Source organism: Bos mutus, chromosome 11 (genome assembly GCF_027580195.1).
Source record: "Bos mutus isolate GX-2022 chromosome 11, NWIPB_WYAK_1.1, whole genome shotgun sequence".
Taxonomy (NCBI): Eukaryota; Metazoa; Chordata; class Mammalia; order Artiodactyla; family Bovidae; genus Bos; species Bos mutus.
This window is the reverse complement of record NC_091627.1, coordinates 103,651,888-103,669,397: the sequence shown is the minus strand read 5'-3', so window position 1 is coordinate 103,669,397 and position 17,510 is coordinate 103,651,888. Positions and strand designations below refer to the sequence as shown.

At 48.8% G+C, this 17,510-nt stretch overlaps 1 protein-coding gene across 2 annotated transcripts in view; it reads left to right on the top strand.

The window, feature by feature from the left end:
* The window catches only part of CNNM3 (cyclin and CBS domain divalent metal cation transport mediator 3), a 33,479-nt gene that overhangs the window by 12,969 nt on the left and 3,000 nt on the right, over nt 1-17,510 (top strand). For both annotated transcript variants that reach the window (XM_070380016.1, XM_070380015.1), the window contains exons 2-7: nt 12,794-12,937; nt 13,913-14,062; nt 14,317-14,486; nt 14,680-14,776; nt 15,113-15,246; nt 15,605-15,743. In XM_070380016.1, coding sequence (XP_070236117.1) covers nt 12,794-12,937; nt 13,913-14,062; nt 14,317-14,486; nt 14,680-14,776; nt 15,113-15,246; nt 15,605-15,743 — 834 coding nt within the window. The remainder of the gene's footprint in view (nt 1-12,793; nt 12,938-13,912; nt 14,063-14,316; nt 14,487-14,679; nt 14,777-15,112; nt 15,247-15,604; nt 15,744-17,510) is intronic.

Genomic DNA, 17,510 nt, shown 5'->3' with positions numbered 1-17,510 from the left:
CTGTGAGCGGGCCTGGCAGTGCCCTAGGTTAGAGCTTTTTGCGGAAAAGTTCTTTCTCTCTCTCTCTTTTTTCTCTGGCTATGCACAGTCTGGGTTGCTATCTCACGTTATCTCCCTCAGATTGCCCTCAGGGCATTCAGTGCCAGTCCTTACCCTAAGCAGTGCAGGACGCGCCTCCCTGTTCAGCCCCCGCTTGCTGGTGGTGGATCCCAGCGTCTGGGCTGATCCCAGCCCAGCTGGGCTGGATCCCAGCAACTCCGCTGGGAGTTGCCGTTAGGCACGTCTGTTTTATTTATTTATTTATTTATTTATTTTTCCTCCTGGTTATGTTGCCTTCGGAGATTCCAAAACTCCCCACAGACCCGCGGGTGAGAGGGTTTCCTGGTGTTTGGAAACTTCTCCTCTTTAACAACTCCCTCCCTGGGATGGGTCTCCATCCCTAACTCTTTTATCTCTCTTTTTATCTTTTATATTTTGTCCTACCTCCTTTTGAAGACAATGGGCTGCCTTTCTGGGTGCCTGGTTTCCTCTGCCAGTGTTCAAAAGTTGCTTTGTGGAATTTGCTCAGCGTTCAGATGATCTTTCGATGAATTTGTGGGGGAGAAAGTGGTCTCCCCATCCTATTCCTCCATCATGTTAGGACTGCCCCCTCAGCTTTCTTTATAGTCCAGCTTTCACATCCATACATGACTACTGGCAAAACCACAGCTTTGAGTAGACGAACCTTTGTTGGCAAGGTAATGTCTCTGCTTTTTAATATGCTGTCTAGGTTGATCATAGCTCTTCTTCCAAGGAGCAAGTGTCTTTTAATTTCATGGCTGCAGTCACCATCTGCAGTGATTTTGGAGCTCAAAAAAATAGTCTCTCACTGTTTCCATTGTTTCCTCATCTATTTGCCATGTGATGGGGCCAAATGCCATGATCTTAGTTTTCTGAATGTTGAGTTTCAAGCCAACTTTTTCACTCTCCTCTTTCACTTTCATCAAGAGGCTCTTTAGTTCCTCTTCGCTTTCTGCCATAAGGGTGGTGTCAGCTGCGTATCTGAGATTATTGATATTTCTCCTGGCAGTCTTGATTCCAGCTTGTGCTTCATCCAGCCTGGCATTTTGCATGATGTACTCTGCATAGGAATTAAATAAGCAGGGTGACATTATATAGCCTTGTTGTACTCCTTTCCTGATTTGGAACCAGTCCATTGTTCCATGTCCAGTTCTAACGTGCTTCTTAACCTTCATACAGATTCTCAGGAGGCACATAAGGTGGTCTGATAGCCCCATCTCTTTTAAGAATTTTCCGCAGTTTGTGGTGATCCACACAGTCAGGGAGACCCGGGTTCAATCCCTGAGTTGGGAAGATTCCCTGGAGAAGGAAATGGTAACCCAGTCCAGTACTCTTGCCTGGAAAATCCCATAGACGGAGGAGCCTGGTAGGCTATAGTCCATGGGGTCGGAAAGTGTCAAACAAGACTGAGTGACTTCACTTTTCACACAGTCAGAGGCTTTGGTGTAGTCAATAAAGCAGAAGTAGATGTTTTTCTGAGATTCTCTTGCTTTTTCAATGATCCAACGGATGTTGGCAATTTGATCTCTGGTTCTTCTGCCTTTTCTGAATCTAGCTTGAAGCGTGTGAGATGTGTGCAATTGTGTGGTAGGTTGAACATTCTTTGGCATTGCCTTTCTTTGGGATTGGAATGAAAACTGACCTTTTCCAGTCCTGTGGCCACTGCTGAGTTTCCAAATTTGCTGGCACATTGAGTGCAGCGCTTTCACAGCATTGTCTTTTAGGATTTGAAATAGCTCAACTGGAATTCCATCACCTCCACTAGCTTTGTTCATAGTGATGCTTCCTAAGGCCCATTTGACTTTGCACCCCAGGATGTCTGGCTCTAGGTGAGTGATCACAGCATCGTGGTTATCTGGGTCATGAAGACCTTTTTTGTATAGTTCTTCTGTGTATTCTTGCCATCTCTTCTTAATATCGTCAACTTCTGTTAGTAAGTAACAGATGGTGTAGTAAGTAGCACATACTTTCTGTAAAGCCATTAACCCCTGCCTTCTTTGTCAACCCTCAGTTACCTCAAGGACATTCAGCCAAAGGAGGAATTAGAAGAGGGGAGCTTTTCAGAGTCCATTTCAGATTCGCTGAGTTCTAGTTCATTGTTTGGCAGAAACCAAAGGATTGTCTCAGCTCTGAAAATAGTTAGACCTGCTCAGGCATTTGTGAGGGACGATCACACGGTACTTTTCTCATAGGATACATTCAAACAGTTTAAAAAAAAAACTGAAGTGAGAAGACAGGAATTTTAACTCCAATTGCATTTTTAGGAATGTTCTAGAAATTAGGTCCTCTAGCATCCGTGTCATTGGTGAGGGTTCTCAAGCCTGCTAACTAAAATGAGAACGCTGGAGCTTTCCCCGGCTTCCTGGTTGGTATTGGCAGGTATGTGGTCCATCTTGGCCTTTTGCAGGGAGCGTCTGTCTTGGGGCGTGTATCAGTGTTTGTAGTCAGCCAGCCAGGGCCCCGTATCTTGTGAGCATTTTACCCGGTCAGATGAGGAACTTGAGTCTCTCCAGCTGCCCTTTCTCTGTGTGCCTCTTAGCCCTTTCTCCTGGTTGCCTCCTGGACCCCTCAAATGTTCTGTCTTAAGGTTAAGTCACGCAGCCAGTGTTTGAGGGATCTTCCAAGGCTCTGCTTTCTTCTGTTCATTATTGAATCATCTCCTCACTGAGAACTGAGCTTCTTCTGTAGAAGTTTAAAGCATGGGAGGACTTTGTCATTTCTGTAGTTTCCTGGAAGGAAGGGGATCCTCTCTGCTCCCAGGTGGCCATCTCGAACCTGAGCTTTGGTTCTCAAAATCCAAAAAGACTGTTGACCAATATTCTGTGTTGAGGCTCAGGCTTCCTCATGTGGCCTGATGAATTTATATTCAGTGGTTGTCTCTCCGGGACCTTCGTAGCAATGCTGCCTGCCCACTGGTGTCAGCCATTCCCAGCTCAAATATCATGGGCTGGGAAATGTGTAGAAGTTCCTCATTTGGTGTCTGTGTCTCAGCAGGAATGGGCGGGCAATGCCCCAGGCATCCCTCACCCATTCCTCATGGGAAGAGGGGAGGCAACTTAATGTGGGCTTTTCCACCTTTAATTTTTGCCCCGGGATGGTGGAACCCCCTGAAGAAGGCTGCTTGCATCTCTCCAGCTGGGCCCTGTGCTGAGGATGGTGCCTTGGCACCATGCGTGTCACCCAAAGAGAATGAGGCTCCTGAGATCCAGTCTGTTGTTCTCTTCAGTGAAAGTCACTTGTGCAGGGCATGAGGAGAGTGGACCCAGAGCCAGCTGTCTGGGTGCCAGATTGGGGGGGGCGAACACTGACTCTCTTGGCCTCAGTTTTCTCTGTAAACCGTAAAATGCAAATAAAAAATACTATGTGCCTCATAGAGTTAGTTGCCAGAGATTTGATAGGTTAATCAATGACTAAAGCACCTGGTGGCTGACACTCGCAGGCAAGCATACAGGACAGGCACGCCTCGGCTCCAGACCACCGTGATAAAGTGAGGCATGCAAATGGTTTGGTTTCTCAGTGCATATAAAAGTTATGTTTATGTTGCAGTCTGTTAAGTGTGCAATTGGCATTAGGTGTGAAAAAAACTATGTATCCTAGTTTAAAAACATTTTATGGCTAAAAGATGTTAACACCATCTGAGCCTTCAGTGAGTTATAAACTTTGATGGAGGAGGGTCTTGCTTCCATGTCAGTGGCTGCTGGCTGATAATTATGGGTGGTGGTTGCTAAAAGTTGGCATGGCCACAGCAGTTGGTTTTTTTTTTTTTAATTGGAAGGTAATTGCTTTACAGTATTGTGCTGGTTTCTGCTACACATCAATGCGAATCAGCCACAGATTCACATGTGTCCCCTCCTGCCCACCTCCCGCCCCATCTCATCCTCTAGGGTAAGCGCCCGACTGGGCTCCCTGTGTCACACAGCGTGTTTCCACTGGGCACCTGTTTGACACATGGTAATTCGTGTGTCTCCTTGTCCCCCTCTCCTGCCCCCACTGTGTCCACACGTCCCTTCTCTGTCTGTGTCTCCATTGCGGCCCTGCAGAAGGTTCATCCGTACCGTCTTTCTAAATTCCATGTATACGTATTAATACATATTTGTTTTTCTTATTTTGACTTCACTGTGTATAACAGGTTCTAGGTTCATCCACCTCATTAGGACCGACTCAAATGTGTTCTTTTCTATGGCTGAAGAAGAGATAAGAAAGCCTTCCTCAGCGATCAGTGCAAAGAAATAGAGGAAAACAACAGAATGGGAAAGACTAGAGATCTCTTCAAGAAAATTAGAGATACCAAGGGAACATTTCATGCAAAGATGGGCTCGATAAAGGACAGAAATTGTATGGACCTACCAGAAGCAGAAGATATTAAGAAGAGATGGCAAGAATACACAGAAGAACTGTACAAAAAAGATCTTCACGACCAAGATAATCATGATGGTGTGATCACTGACCTAGAGCCAGACATCCTGAAATGTGAAGTCAAGTCGGCCTTAGAAAGCATCACTATGAATAAAGCTAGTGGAGGTGATGGAATTCCAGTTGAGGTATTTCAAATCCTGAAAGATGATGCTGTGAAAGTGCTACACTCAATATGCCAGCAAATTTGGACAACTCAGCAGTGGCCACAGGACTGGAAAAGGTCAGTTTTCATTCCAATCCCAAAGAAAGGCAATGCCAAAGAATGCTCAAACTACCGCACAATTGCACTCATCTCACACACTAGTAATGCTCAAAATTCTCCAAGCCAGGCTTCAGCAATACGTGAACCATGAACTTCCAGATGTTCAAGCTGGTTTTAGAAAAGGCAGAGGAACCAGAGATCAAATTGCCAATATCCGCTGGATCATTGAAAAAGCAAGAGAGTTCGAGAAAAACATCTATTTCTGCTTTCTTGACAATGGCAAAGCCTTTGACTGTGTGGATCACAATAAACTGTGGAAAATTCTTCAAGAGATGGGAATACCAGACCACCTGACCTGCCTCTTGAGAAATTTGTATGCAGGTGAGGAAGCAACAGTTGGAACTTGTCATGGAACAACAGACTGCTTCCAAATAGGGAAAGGAGTACGTCAAGACTGTATATTGTCACTCTGCTTATTTAACTTCTCTGCAGAGTACATCATGAGAAACGCTGGGCTGGATAAAGCACAAGCTGGAATCAAGATTGCCGGGAGAAATATCAATAACCTCAGATACGCAGATGACACCACCCTTATGGCAGAAAGTGAAGAGGAACTAAAAAGCCTCTTGATGAAAGTGAAAGTGGAGAGTGAAAAAGTTGGCTTAAAGCTCAACATTCAGAAAACGAAGATCCTGGTATCTGGTCCCATCACTTCATGGCAAATAGATGGGGAAACAGTGGAAACAGTGTCAGACTTTATTTTGGGGGGCTCCAAAATCACTGCAGATGGTGACTGCAGCCATGAAATTAAAAGATGCTTACTCCTTGGAAGAAAAGTTATGACCAACCTAGGTAGCATATTCAAAAGCAGAGACATTAATTTGCTAACAAAGGTCCGTCTAGGCAAGGCTATGGTTTTTCCAGTGGTCGTGTATGGATGTGAGAGTTGGACTGTGAAGAAAGCTGAGCGCCAAAGAATTGATGCTTTTGAACTGTGGTGTTGGAGAAGACTATTGAGAGTCCTTTGGACTGCAAGGAGATCCAACCAGTCCATTCTAAAGGAGATCAGCCCTGGGATTTCTTTGGAAGGAATGATGCTAAAGCTGAAACTCCAATACTTTGGCTACCTCATGAGAAGAGTTGACTCATTGAAAAAGACTCTGATGCTGGGAGGGATTGGGGGCAGGAGGAAAAGGGGACAATAGAGGATGAGATGGCTGGATGGCATCACTGACTTGATGGACGTGAATTTGAGTGAACTCTGGGAGTTGGTGATGGACAGGGAGGCCTGGTGTGCTGCAATTCATGGGGTCGCAAAGAGTCGGACACAACTGAGCGACTGAACTGAACTGAACTGAATACTCCATTGTGGCTGTTTCTTAAAATAAGACTACAGTGATGTTTGCCACATCGATGAACCCTTCCTTTCACCAGCAGTCTCTCTCTAGCAGGCAGCAGAAATGTTTGGTAATGTTTTACCCACGGTAGACATTCTTCCAGATTGGGAGTGTGTCCTCTCAACTCTGCCAGCCCCTTATCAGGTAACTTTGTAGAATGTTCTAAATCTCTTCTTGCCATTTCAACAGTCTTTGCAACATCTTTAACATGAATAGCGTCCATCTCAGGAAACTGCTTTCTTTCCTCATCTATGAGAAGCAGCTCCTCATCTGTTGAAGTTTTACCACAAGATGGCAGCAATTCAGTCACTCTTCAGGCTCCACTTCTAATTCCCATTCTCTTGCTGGTCCCACATGTGCAGTTACTTCCTCTAGTGAAGTCTTGAACCCCTCAAAGTCATCCTTGAAGGTTGGAATTATCTTCTTCCAAACTCCTGTTAGTGTTGATATTTTGACCTCTTTTCATGAATCATGAATGTTCTTAATAGCTTCTTGAATGATGAATGTTTTCCAGAATATTTTCAGTTGACTTTGCCCCGATTCATTAGAGAAATCTTATCTATGACAGCTATGGCCTTATGAAATGTAGTTGTTAAATAATAAGACTTGAAAGTTGAACTTCCTCCTTCATCTGTGGGCCACAGTATGATGATGTGTTAGTAGGCATGAAAATAACATTCACCTTGTTGGACATCTCCATCAGAGCTCTTTGGTGACCAGATGCATTGTCAGTGAGCAGAACTACTTTGAAAAGAATCTTTTTTCTAAGCAGTAGGTCTCAACTGGGCTTAAAATATTCAGTAAACCACATTGTAAAATGACGTGTTGTCATTCAGGCTTTATTATTCCATTTGTAGAGCACAGGCAGAGTAGATTTAGTGTAGTTTGCATAGGCCCTAGGATTTTAGGAATGGTCAGTGAGCACTGGTTTCAACCTGAAGTCGCCTGCTAACTGCATTCAATTCAGTTCAGTTCAGTTGCTCAGTTGTGTCCAACTCTTTGCGACCCCATGAATCGCAGCACACCAGGCCTCCCTATCCATCACCAACTCCCGGAGTTCACTCAAACTCACGTCCATCGAGTCAGTGATGCCATCCAGCCATCTCATCCTCTGTCGTCCCCTTTTCCTCCTGCCCCCAATCCCTCCCAGCATCAGAGTCTTTTTCAATGAGTCAACTCTTCACATGAGGTGGCCAAAGTACTGGAGTTTCAGCTTTAGCATCACTCCTTCCAAAGAACACCCAGGGCTGATCTCCTTTAGAATGGACTGGTTGGATCTCCTTGCAGTCCAAGGGACTCTCAAGAGTCTTCTCCAACCCAACAGTTCAAAAGCATCAATTCTTTGGTGCTCAACTTTCTTCACAGTCCAACTCTCACATCTGTACATGACCACTGGAAAAACCATAGCCTTGCCTAGACGAACCTTTGTTGGCAAAGTAATGTCTCTGCTTTTCAATATGCTATCTAGGTTGGTCATAACTTTCCCCCTGACAAGAGGGTCAGCCTGTCCTTTGACACTTTGAAACCAGGTCTTGACCTCTCCTCTCTGACTGTGAAGTTCTTTATGGTATCTTCTTCCAATAGAAGGCTGTTTTGTCTACACTGAACATCTGTTTTTTTAGTGTAGCCACCTTCATTAATGATCTGAGCTAGCTCTTTTGGATAACTTGGTACAGCTTCTACATCAGCACTTGCTGCTTCACCTTACACTTTCTATGTTATGGAGTCAGTGCTCCTTAAACCTCATGAACTGATCTCTGCTAACTTCAAAATTTTCGTCTATAGCTTCCTCACCTGTCCCAGCCTTGATAGAATTGACAACAGGTTGTGGCTGGTTTGATCTTCTCTCCAGACCACTCAGACTTTCTCCATATTAGCAATAAGACTGTTTGGTTTTCTTGTCATTCACGTGTTCATTGAGTTGTTCAGTCGCTCAGTCGTGTCTCAGTCTTTGTGACCCCGTGAACTGCAACACGCTGGGCTTTCCTGTTCATCATCTCCCGGAGTTTGCTCAAACTCGTGTCCATTGAGCCAGTAATGACATCCAGCCATTTCATCCTTGTCGTCCCCTGCTCCTCTTGCCCTCTGAGTACTGCATTTATTTATATGCTTGTTTGTGTTTATTTTGAGGGAGTAGCTCTTTTAATTTCCTTCAAGAACTGATTCTTTGCTCTCATGACTTGGCTGTTTGATGCACGAGGCCTAACTTCTGGCCTGTCTCAAATGAGTCAGCTCTTCGCATCAGGTGGCTAAAGTATTGGAGTTTCAGCTTCAACATCAGTCCCTCCAATGAACACCCAGGACTGATCTCCTTTAGGATGGACTGGTTGGATCTCCTTATAGTCCAAGGGACTCTCAAGAGTCTTCTCCACCACCACAGTTCAAAAGCATCAATTCTTCGGCGATCAGCTTTCTTTAGAGTCCAACTCTCACATCCATACATGACTGCTGGAAAAACCATAGCCTTGACTAGATGGACCTTTGTTGTCAATGTCTCTGCTTTTGAATATGCTATCTAGGTTGGTCATTACTTTCCTTCCAAGGAGCAAGCGTCTTTTAATTTCATGGCTGCAGTCACCATCTGCAGCCTAGAAAAATAGTCAGCCACTGTTTCCTCTGTTTCCACATCTATTTGCCATGAAGTGTTGGGACCAGATGCCATAATCTTAGTTTTCTGAATGTTGAGCTTTAAGCCAACTTTTTCACTCTCTTCTTTCACTTTCACCAAGAGGCTGTTTAGTTCTTCAATTTCTGCCATAAGGGTGGTGTCATCTGCGTATCTGAGGTTATTGATATTTCTTCCGGCAATCTTGATTCCAGCTTGTGCTTTATCCAGCCCAGCGTTTCTTACGGTGTACTCTGCATAGAAGTTAAATGAGCAGGGTGACAATATACAGCCTTGACGTACTTCTTTTCCTATTTGGAACCAGTCTGTTGTTCCATGTCCAGTTCTAACTGTTGCTTCCTGACCTGCATATAGGTTTTTCAAGAGGCAGGTCAGGTGGTCTGGTATTCCCATCTCTTGAAGAATTTTCCACAGTTTATTGTGATCCACACAGTCAAAGGCTTTGGCATAGTCAATAAAACAGAAATAGATGTTTTTTTGGAACTCTGTTGCTTTTTCGATGAAACTAAGCTGTGTAGGGCTACCTACATGTGAAACTAGTTTTGATGAAACTAAGCATGTGTAGGGTCGTGGTGGAGAGATCTGCCAGAATGTGGTCCACTGGAGAAGAGAATGGCAAACCACTTCAGTATTCTTGCCTCGAGAACCCTATGAACAGTATGAAAAGGCATAAAGATAGGACCCTGAAAGATGAACTCCCCAGGTCAGAATGTGCTCTATATGCTACTGGAGATCAGTGGAGAAATAACTCCAGAAAGAATGAAGGGATGGAGCCAAAGCAAAAAGAACACCCAGTTGTGGATGGGACTGGTGATAGAAGCAAGGTTCGATGCTATAAAGACCAATAGTGCATAGGAACCTGGAATGTTAGGTCCATGAATCAAGGCAAATTGGAAGTGGTCAAACAGGAGATGGCAAGAGTGAACATCGACATTCTAGGAATCAGCAAACTGAAATGGACTGGAATGGGTGAATTTAACTCATGACCATTATATCTACTATTGGGGGCAGGAATCCCTTAGAAGAAATGGAGTAGCCATCATGGTCAACAAAAGATTCCGAAATGCAGTACTTGGATGCAATCTCAAAAACGACAGAATTATTTCTGTTTGTCCAAGGCAAACCATTCAATATCACGGTAATCTAAGTCTATGCCCTGACCAGTAATGCTGAAGAAGCTGAAGTTGAACGGTTCTATGAAGACCTACAAGACCTTCTAGAACTAACACCCAAAAAAGATGTCCTTTTCATTATAGGGGACTGGAATGCAAAAGTAGAAAGTCAAGAAACACCTGGAGTAACTGGCAAATTTGGCCTTGGTGTACAGAATGAAGCAGGGCAAAGGCTAACAGAGTTCTGCCAAGAGAACACACTGGTCATAGCAAACACGCTCTTCCAATAACACAAGAGAAGACTCTACACATGGACATCAGCAGATGTTCAACACTGAAATCAGATTGATTATATCCTTTGCAGCCAAAGATGGAGAAGCAGTTGGTGGTGCCCCCCAACAACAACAAAAAAATAGTTACAGTAGAACATCACAGATCGCCACAACAGATACTATTATATCTTGTTATATCTTGTTATTACAGTGAAAAAGCTTGAAACTCAGCAAAAATGACCAAAATGTGACACAGGCACTGAACAGATGCTCTTGGACAAATGGTGCCAGCAGGCTTGCTCAATGAAGGGATGCCATAAGCCTTGCATTTGTAAAAAAAACGCAGTGTCTTTGAAGCACATTGAACCATGTAGGCCTGTACTGCATCTCATCATTTCTCAGATGCATGATTTTTTTGCATTTTAACATCTCTCTAGTCTCATAATTGATGATGTCTTGGATTTGATGAAATACAGTAAATGTGATCTTTTTTTTTACAGCCTCATTCCTTTTTAAAAAAAAATTGAGTTCATTGTGTTGTTTTTATATATGTATAGTGGTTTGAAGTTTTTTTTTTTCTTTTTTTACTTCATATGTTTTTTAAAATTATTTATTCAGTTTTGGTTGCGCTTGGTCTTCGCTGTGGTACTTGGGCTCCTCGCTGCGGTGGCTTCTCTAATTGTGGAGCATGGGCTCAAGGCCTGCAGGCTCAGTAGACAGGCTTATTTGCCCTGCAGCATGTGGGATATTCCTGGACCAGGGATTGAACCCTTGCATTGGCAGGTGGATTTCTTTACCACTGCACCATTAGGGAAGTCCCTTATTCCTTTCTTGACCATCTGGTTAGTGGTCTAGTAGTAATAGCTTTTGGTTGACTCTGGACAGTTTCATTCCATCCAGCTTTGGAGCAGCAGCTGCTGTTGCTGCTAAGTCGCTTCAGTCGTGTCCGACTCTGCGCGACCCCATAGATGGCAGCCCACCAGGCTCCCCCGTCCCTGGGATTCTCCAGGCAAGAACACTGGAGTGGGTTGCCATTTCCTTCTCCAATGCATGAAAATGAAAAGTGAAAGTGAAGTCACTCAGTCGTGTCCGACTCTTTGAGACCCCATGGACTGCAGCCTACCAGGCTCTCCCGTCCATGGGATTTTCCAGGCAAGAGTCCTGGAGTGGAGTGCCATTGCCTTCTCTGGCTTGGGAGCAGAGGTCTTCCTATATCTGATTACTGGGGGCAGGGGAATGGGCTGGGGAGGAGCGTGGAGCATAGATGCTGAAAGAATGAGGCAGGGCATGATGCTTCCAAAGAACGTGCTTCTGAACCCGGTCCCCTGCATTGGCACTGAACCCAGGGCATGTAAAGTAGGATTCACACATAGACGTGAACTTGCCTTTCTGCTTTGCCAGAAGATTCTTGAAGCAAGCACACCTTTGTGTGCAAGTCCAGGCCAGCCTCTACCCTGCGCTTTTTTCACTAGTGACAAAAGGCATGGCTGAGATGAGTTTGCTCCAGTTCTTGTACCCAGATCTGCACAGCCTGGGCCAGTAGTCACTACCCACCTGTGGCTGCTAAGTTCTTGAAAGGTCACCAGTCTGAATTGAGGTTGAGGTGTGCAGTGAGTACCGAACACAGAGCAGATTTCCAAGACCTAGTACCCCCCAAAGGCAAAGTATCTATTCATATGTTTATGCTGATTGCATTTTGTGATATTTTGACTGTACTGAGTTCATCATAATATATTATTAATTTCTTTTTATATTTTTTAATACAGCTACTCAAAAATTTTGCCTTGCATTCTATTTGTTTTGGACAGGCATAAAGGTTTATAGCTTCCCTGGTGTCTCAGTGGTAAAAAAAAAAAATCCACCTGCCAGTGTAGGAGTTGTGGGTTCAGTCCCTGGGTTGGGAAGATCCCCTGAAGAACAAAATGGCACCCCACTCCAGTATTCTTGCCATGGACAGAGGACCCTGGCGGGCTACCGTCCATGGGGTCACACAACTTAGTGACTGAAGAACAACAATAACAGGCTTATAGAGGGGAAGCACTTAGCTGAAGCAGAGTAAATTCTTGAGGTTTCCGCAACAGTCCCCAGCATTCTGAGGCTGGGCTTCTCTCAAGCTTACGTTTTCTCTTTAAATGAGCAGCTGCCTGACCTGAGGAGGAAGGACGAGAGTCACAGCCTCATGCTCTTCCTCCACACAGTTTGGGCTCTAACTGCCCAGGTTACCACTGTCTTCATACCCCTGCGTGACTTTCGTGAGAACAGAAGGCAGCGTTCAGAATTGGGGACGCTTCCCTTGGAGACTTCCGACGTGGCCCCCTTGGCTCCTGCGTCCAGATGGTCCCTGGGAGCCGGCGTCTCTGGCATCAGGGCCCTGTGTCCTCAGTCCAGCTGCTCATTACCATGTCTGTTCTGGTCCAGACGCCTCCTCGGCTAAACCATGTTTGCAGCGTGGAGTCACGCAGACCTGGGGTGACTCCAGCTGTGCCGCTGCCTGGGGGTCCTTGGGCAGGTGGATGTGGGGTCTGAGATTTAATCCTCACAGGCACTTGGAAAGTTAGGTAGTGAGAATCTAGGAATAATCTCTCCTGATGCATGGTGCGTCATGGGAACACAAATCGGCTTCCGTCCTTCTGGTGGGCTTGTCAGTTGGGACGAGGGAAAACAAGAGGCCTCCAGCAAGCTGCAATGTTAGCGTCCTCTCCCTGCAGGGAAGTCCCACCTGGCCATCGTGCAGAAGGTGAACAACGAGGGCGAAGGTGACCCCTTCTACGAGGTGCTGGGCCTGGTCACCCTGGAGGACGTCATCGAGGAGATCATCAAGTCCGAGATCCTGGACGAGTCTGAAGACTACCGTGAGTCCGGGCGTCTGTGTGTTTCCAGCTCATCTGGTCTCAAGTTTATGGAGACATGTGTATATCAGAGGCTGGAGGTGCCCATGTTGTTGGAAGTGGGGCTGGATCTCGGGGCAGAGCTGTCACGTCCCCAGGCCCGTGTCCTTACCCCTGCAGGGGCTGGGATTGCCTCTCACTGGAGGTGGGGCTCACCTGTGGCTGGACTGTCCCACTGGTGGCTTTGCAGTCCCGGCACTGGACCAGGCTCTGGCCCGAATGGGCGCTGCCCAGTCTTCCTCTTCCTTGCAAGGCCTCTTGTGCTGTTGTACATTATAGAAGTTCTCAAAGAACCCCCAGCTTTACTGCCGAGAGGTTCTTCCCCAACCAGATGATCTTGGGGCCTGTGGTTGTGTCTTAGGAGGGCCTGCCTCTCAAGTGGCTGCGGTCTGCAGGGCAAACACAGCCCGTGCTTGGTGGGGACTCACAGGGGCCCCAGAAAACTAGCTGCCCGCCCCTGTGAGTTTGCACGTGAATCTCTTTACCCGTGTGCCTGTTCCCCAAATGCGACGTCTCGGTTCGGCTCCTCAGACAGCCATAGGCACGGGGTCTGCAGATCAGCGGCTGTTTGGCACGAGTGATGCTCATACTCACACTTCCTGGAGGGGGGCTGCTGTTTTATGTAAGCTTTTTGCTGTTACATCTGCATTATCTGCTCCCAACTTCAAGGAGGGAAGCAGGCCTTTCTGCTACTTCTCAGGCCATCCCTGGAACGCAGGCCGCTGCCCCTCTGACACGGGTACTGGATCATTGGCCTGGTGGGGGTGGCAAGGCAGGTTCCGGCAAAGCAGCGGTGCCCGGGACAGGGCCTGGGGTCCTGACGCCATTCCCGCAGGAGCCCCAAGGCCTTGGAGGCGGGAGCGGCAGCAAACCCCTCTGTCCGGTCGTGTTGGTGGAGAGCTCCTGGCGCCTCAGCAGGCCCTCTTCACCCCACCCCAGGAGACACCATAGTGAAGAAGAAGCCTCCATCTCTGAACGCCCCTCTCAGGCAGAAAGAGGAGTTCTCCTTGTTTAAGGTGTCTGATGACGACTGTAAAGTGAAAATCTCACCTCAGCTGCTCTTGGCCACCCAGCGCTTCCTGTCCCGAGGTGAGAGCCGGGGTGGGCCTCGTCCCTGCTCTCTGGCTCACCCCGCTACCCCCTGCCGTTTCTGGCGTTCCTCTCTTCTGCCCTGTCAGCATCTTGGTTCACCGGAGGGTGGCTGTCCTCTGCTGACGACAGAGAGCCGCATCCGGTGGGTGTCGGGGAGGCTGGGGGAGCTGAGACGGGCAGTGGTGTGCTGACACAGGCTGTGCTGGGCCCAGAGGACAGTGTCCCCATCCCTCTTTCCCGCTGTGGGGCAGAGGTGGACGTCTTCAGCCCGCTGCGGGTCTCTGAGAAGGTCCTCCTGCACTTGCTGAAGCATCCCAGCGTCAACCAGGAAGTACGGTTTGATGAGAGCAACCGCCTGGCCTCCCACCACTACCTGTACCAGCGTAGCCGGCCGGTGGACTACTTCATCCTCATCCTGCAGGTACGTGCCAGCCGGCCTGCAGCCCACCGCTTGCCCAGGATGTGGGGAGGGTATAGGAAGAGGAACATCCAGGTGCATGCCCCTGGATAGGCGGGGTCCATGCTCTCTCCTCCTGTTCTTTGCTGGCAGGAAAGGTGACCTGTCCACCCCTCTCCCTGTCCACTTTTCCTCCCTCTCTCCTCGCACCTCCCAGGGCAGGGTGGAGGTGGAGATCGGTAAGGAGGGCTTGAAGTTCGAGAATGGGGCCTTCACCTACTACGGGGTTTCCGCCCTGACAGCGCCATCCTCGGGTAAGCTGGGCACTCCTCTTGTTGCTGGAGGTGGGGGTGGGTGGGCACTCTGGGGGCTCCCCAGGCCCCTCTTGCAGGGCGGTCTGCCTGGGGACCTGCTGGCCCTTACCGTCTCCTGGCTGTGTGGAGGGGAGGGCAGGGTTTCTTCAGGCCTCGTCTTTGCTGTTCTTCCCACCCCTGCCAAATCTGTCCCCGGAGGAGCGCATTTGCCCTCCTGTCCGGAGTGCCGGGCTGCATTCCCTCGCTGGGGTGATCAGTAGGGTGGCTCTCAGAGGCTGGGCAGGGCCTGGCCGCTCCCCCGTTGACAGCTGACGTCACTAACTGTCCTTTCTGCAGTTCACCAGTCCCCTGTGTCCTCGCTCCAGTCCCTCCGCTACGACCCACCGCCCGAGCCCACTGACGGCACCTGCCTGTCTGCGTATTGTCCCGACTACACCGTGAGGGCTCTCTCGGACCTACAGTTCATCAAGGTGACCATCTGGGTTGCTCCTTAGTGCTGGCTTTTAACCAGCTTTGTGTCCCCAAGGGCTAGAGTGGCTGGTCACACGTTAAAATGGATTAAATCGTGATTGAGTCTCAGAACAAAGCCTTGTAGCTGCTCTGAAGGACAGGTTGCCTGGCCGCTCTTTCTGCTGGCGGCCTAGGCGCCCAGAGTCCTTGGGGACCTTAACGCCGTAGCCAGTGGCCCCGGGCGCTTCCTCTCCCCTTGTCCTGCAGGCTGTGGCTCCACCCCTAGTTTGAGTGCTGGAGGGCAGGAGGGGCTGCTGTGGGCCTGCGTCTCACTTTGCCTGCCTGCCCGCACGAGTTGCAATGCTTCCTGCACCCCAGGTCACTCGGTTGCAGTACCTCAATGCACTCCTGGCCACCCGCGCCCAGGCGCTGCCACAGACCCCGGAGAACACAGAGCTTCTGGCCATCCCTGGCAGCCAGACAAGGCTCCTCGGTGACAAGGCGGCCACAGCCCCAGGTAAGCCCGGGTCCTGCAGTGTCGACCCAGGGTGAGTGTGCCCTCTGCCCTCCCGGCTGCACACACACGGTCCTGCTCTCTGCCTCGCCCTGCCCTCCGTCCGTTCTTTCTCCTTTCATCTCCCCATCCTTTCTGTCTCCCTTCTTGTGTTTTTAATAATTTGGACAATACTGAGCTACAGCCCAGCTGTCATTTTGAGTAGAGCGCATAGGTCAGCATTTCCTCTCAGGGGCCTGCAGTGGGGGTTGGCTTATTTAGGGAACACAGTTAACCCTTGAATAACATGGTAAGGGGCGCCAGTTCCCTGTGCAGTAGAAAATCTCTGCTTGTCACATGGTCAGTCCTTTGTATCCGCAATTCCACATCCACAGATTCAGTCAGCTACGGCCTGTGCAGTGCTCTAGTATTTACTATCGGAAAGAAACCCACATGTAAGTGGACCCACGCAGTTCAAACCTGAGTTGTTTAAGGGTCAGCCCTAGTTGCTAAATGGGAGTAAGGGTGGATTCAGACACACTATTGGTCATTTAGGGAAGATCCCCTGGAGGAGGGCCTGACAACCCTCTCTAGTATCCTTGCCTGGAGAATCCCCACGGGCAGAGGGGTGTGGTGGGCTACAGTCCTTGGGGTTGCAAAGAGTCAGACACAACTGAATGACTAAGCACAGCACAGTGCCTGGAAAATGAAGATTTAGGTCCAGTGGGCCTGACTCAGAGATTGGGTGGCAAGTAGACCCCATCCCAGAACCAAGAGGGGCACCTGCTGAGGCGTTTGTTCAGTGTACCCCTCCAGTGGGACTCCTGGGAGCAGGAGAAAGAGGACTCTGCAGGGGGAGAGGGGAAACCCCACCCTAACTGTGTAAGGAGGGAAAGCAAAAAGGAGTCTAAGCTAGGGGCTTTGGGTGGGCGTGGCAGGACAGGTGAGAGAGCTCTCCTGGCCTGGTTGTTCAGGAAGCTCCCGGGTGCGGCCCTGAGGGCCAGGGTTTGTGGGGCTTTGGAGAGGCCGCAGGGGGCCTGCAGGGGTCTGACTCCCCTTGCTCCACCCCCCAGCGCATCCCACCCTCCAGTGGGGACACCGAGATCTTCCTGAAGGCTGCCTGTGCCTTGCACTGTTTTGAGAGCCCGCCCTGTCCTGACTTGGCTAAGATAACTTCCCTGAAGCTCTCAGAAGTGGTAGTTGTTACACCCATTTTCCGGATGAGAGTTGGAGCCCAGGAGAGACAGGCACTCTGGCTTAGAACCTGGGCACACCCTTGGCCAGTGGGTTGTGGTGCCTCACAGGAAATGGGTCTGGTTACTGGAGCCACAGTTGGGAAGAAAACATGTTTCAGTAATGGCCAGGTGCTTCCTGAGATGTCGGGGGCAGAGCCCACCCCGGGCCTCGCTGTGGCTCCACTCCATGAGTCTGGTGCTGGTGAAGGACTCCTGGGTTATACTTGGTCCTGGAGCCGGGCACAGTCTCAGCCCTTTCTGAATGAACAGATCGTTCGTTCCCTTCAGCCCGCTCCCGTGTTTACCCACCGTGATCTTCTTTTATTTTGTGAGACACCCCCTGCACAGAAATTCACACCATCTCTTTAGACTCAGGTCTCGAAATCCAGGGTGATTTTGTTTTTCAGAATGTGAGCCCTTTGGTTTTAGTTTTCTCACGTGTGAGCCTTTTCTGGCGAAGCTCTCCAAGCCCATTGCTGCCTGAGCGGGGTTGCCAGGGAGAGCCGCGCTCAGTGCTGAGCCGCCCAGGCCCCTCTGGCTTCGTGGCTTCGCCTCA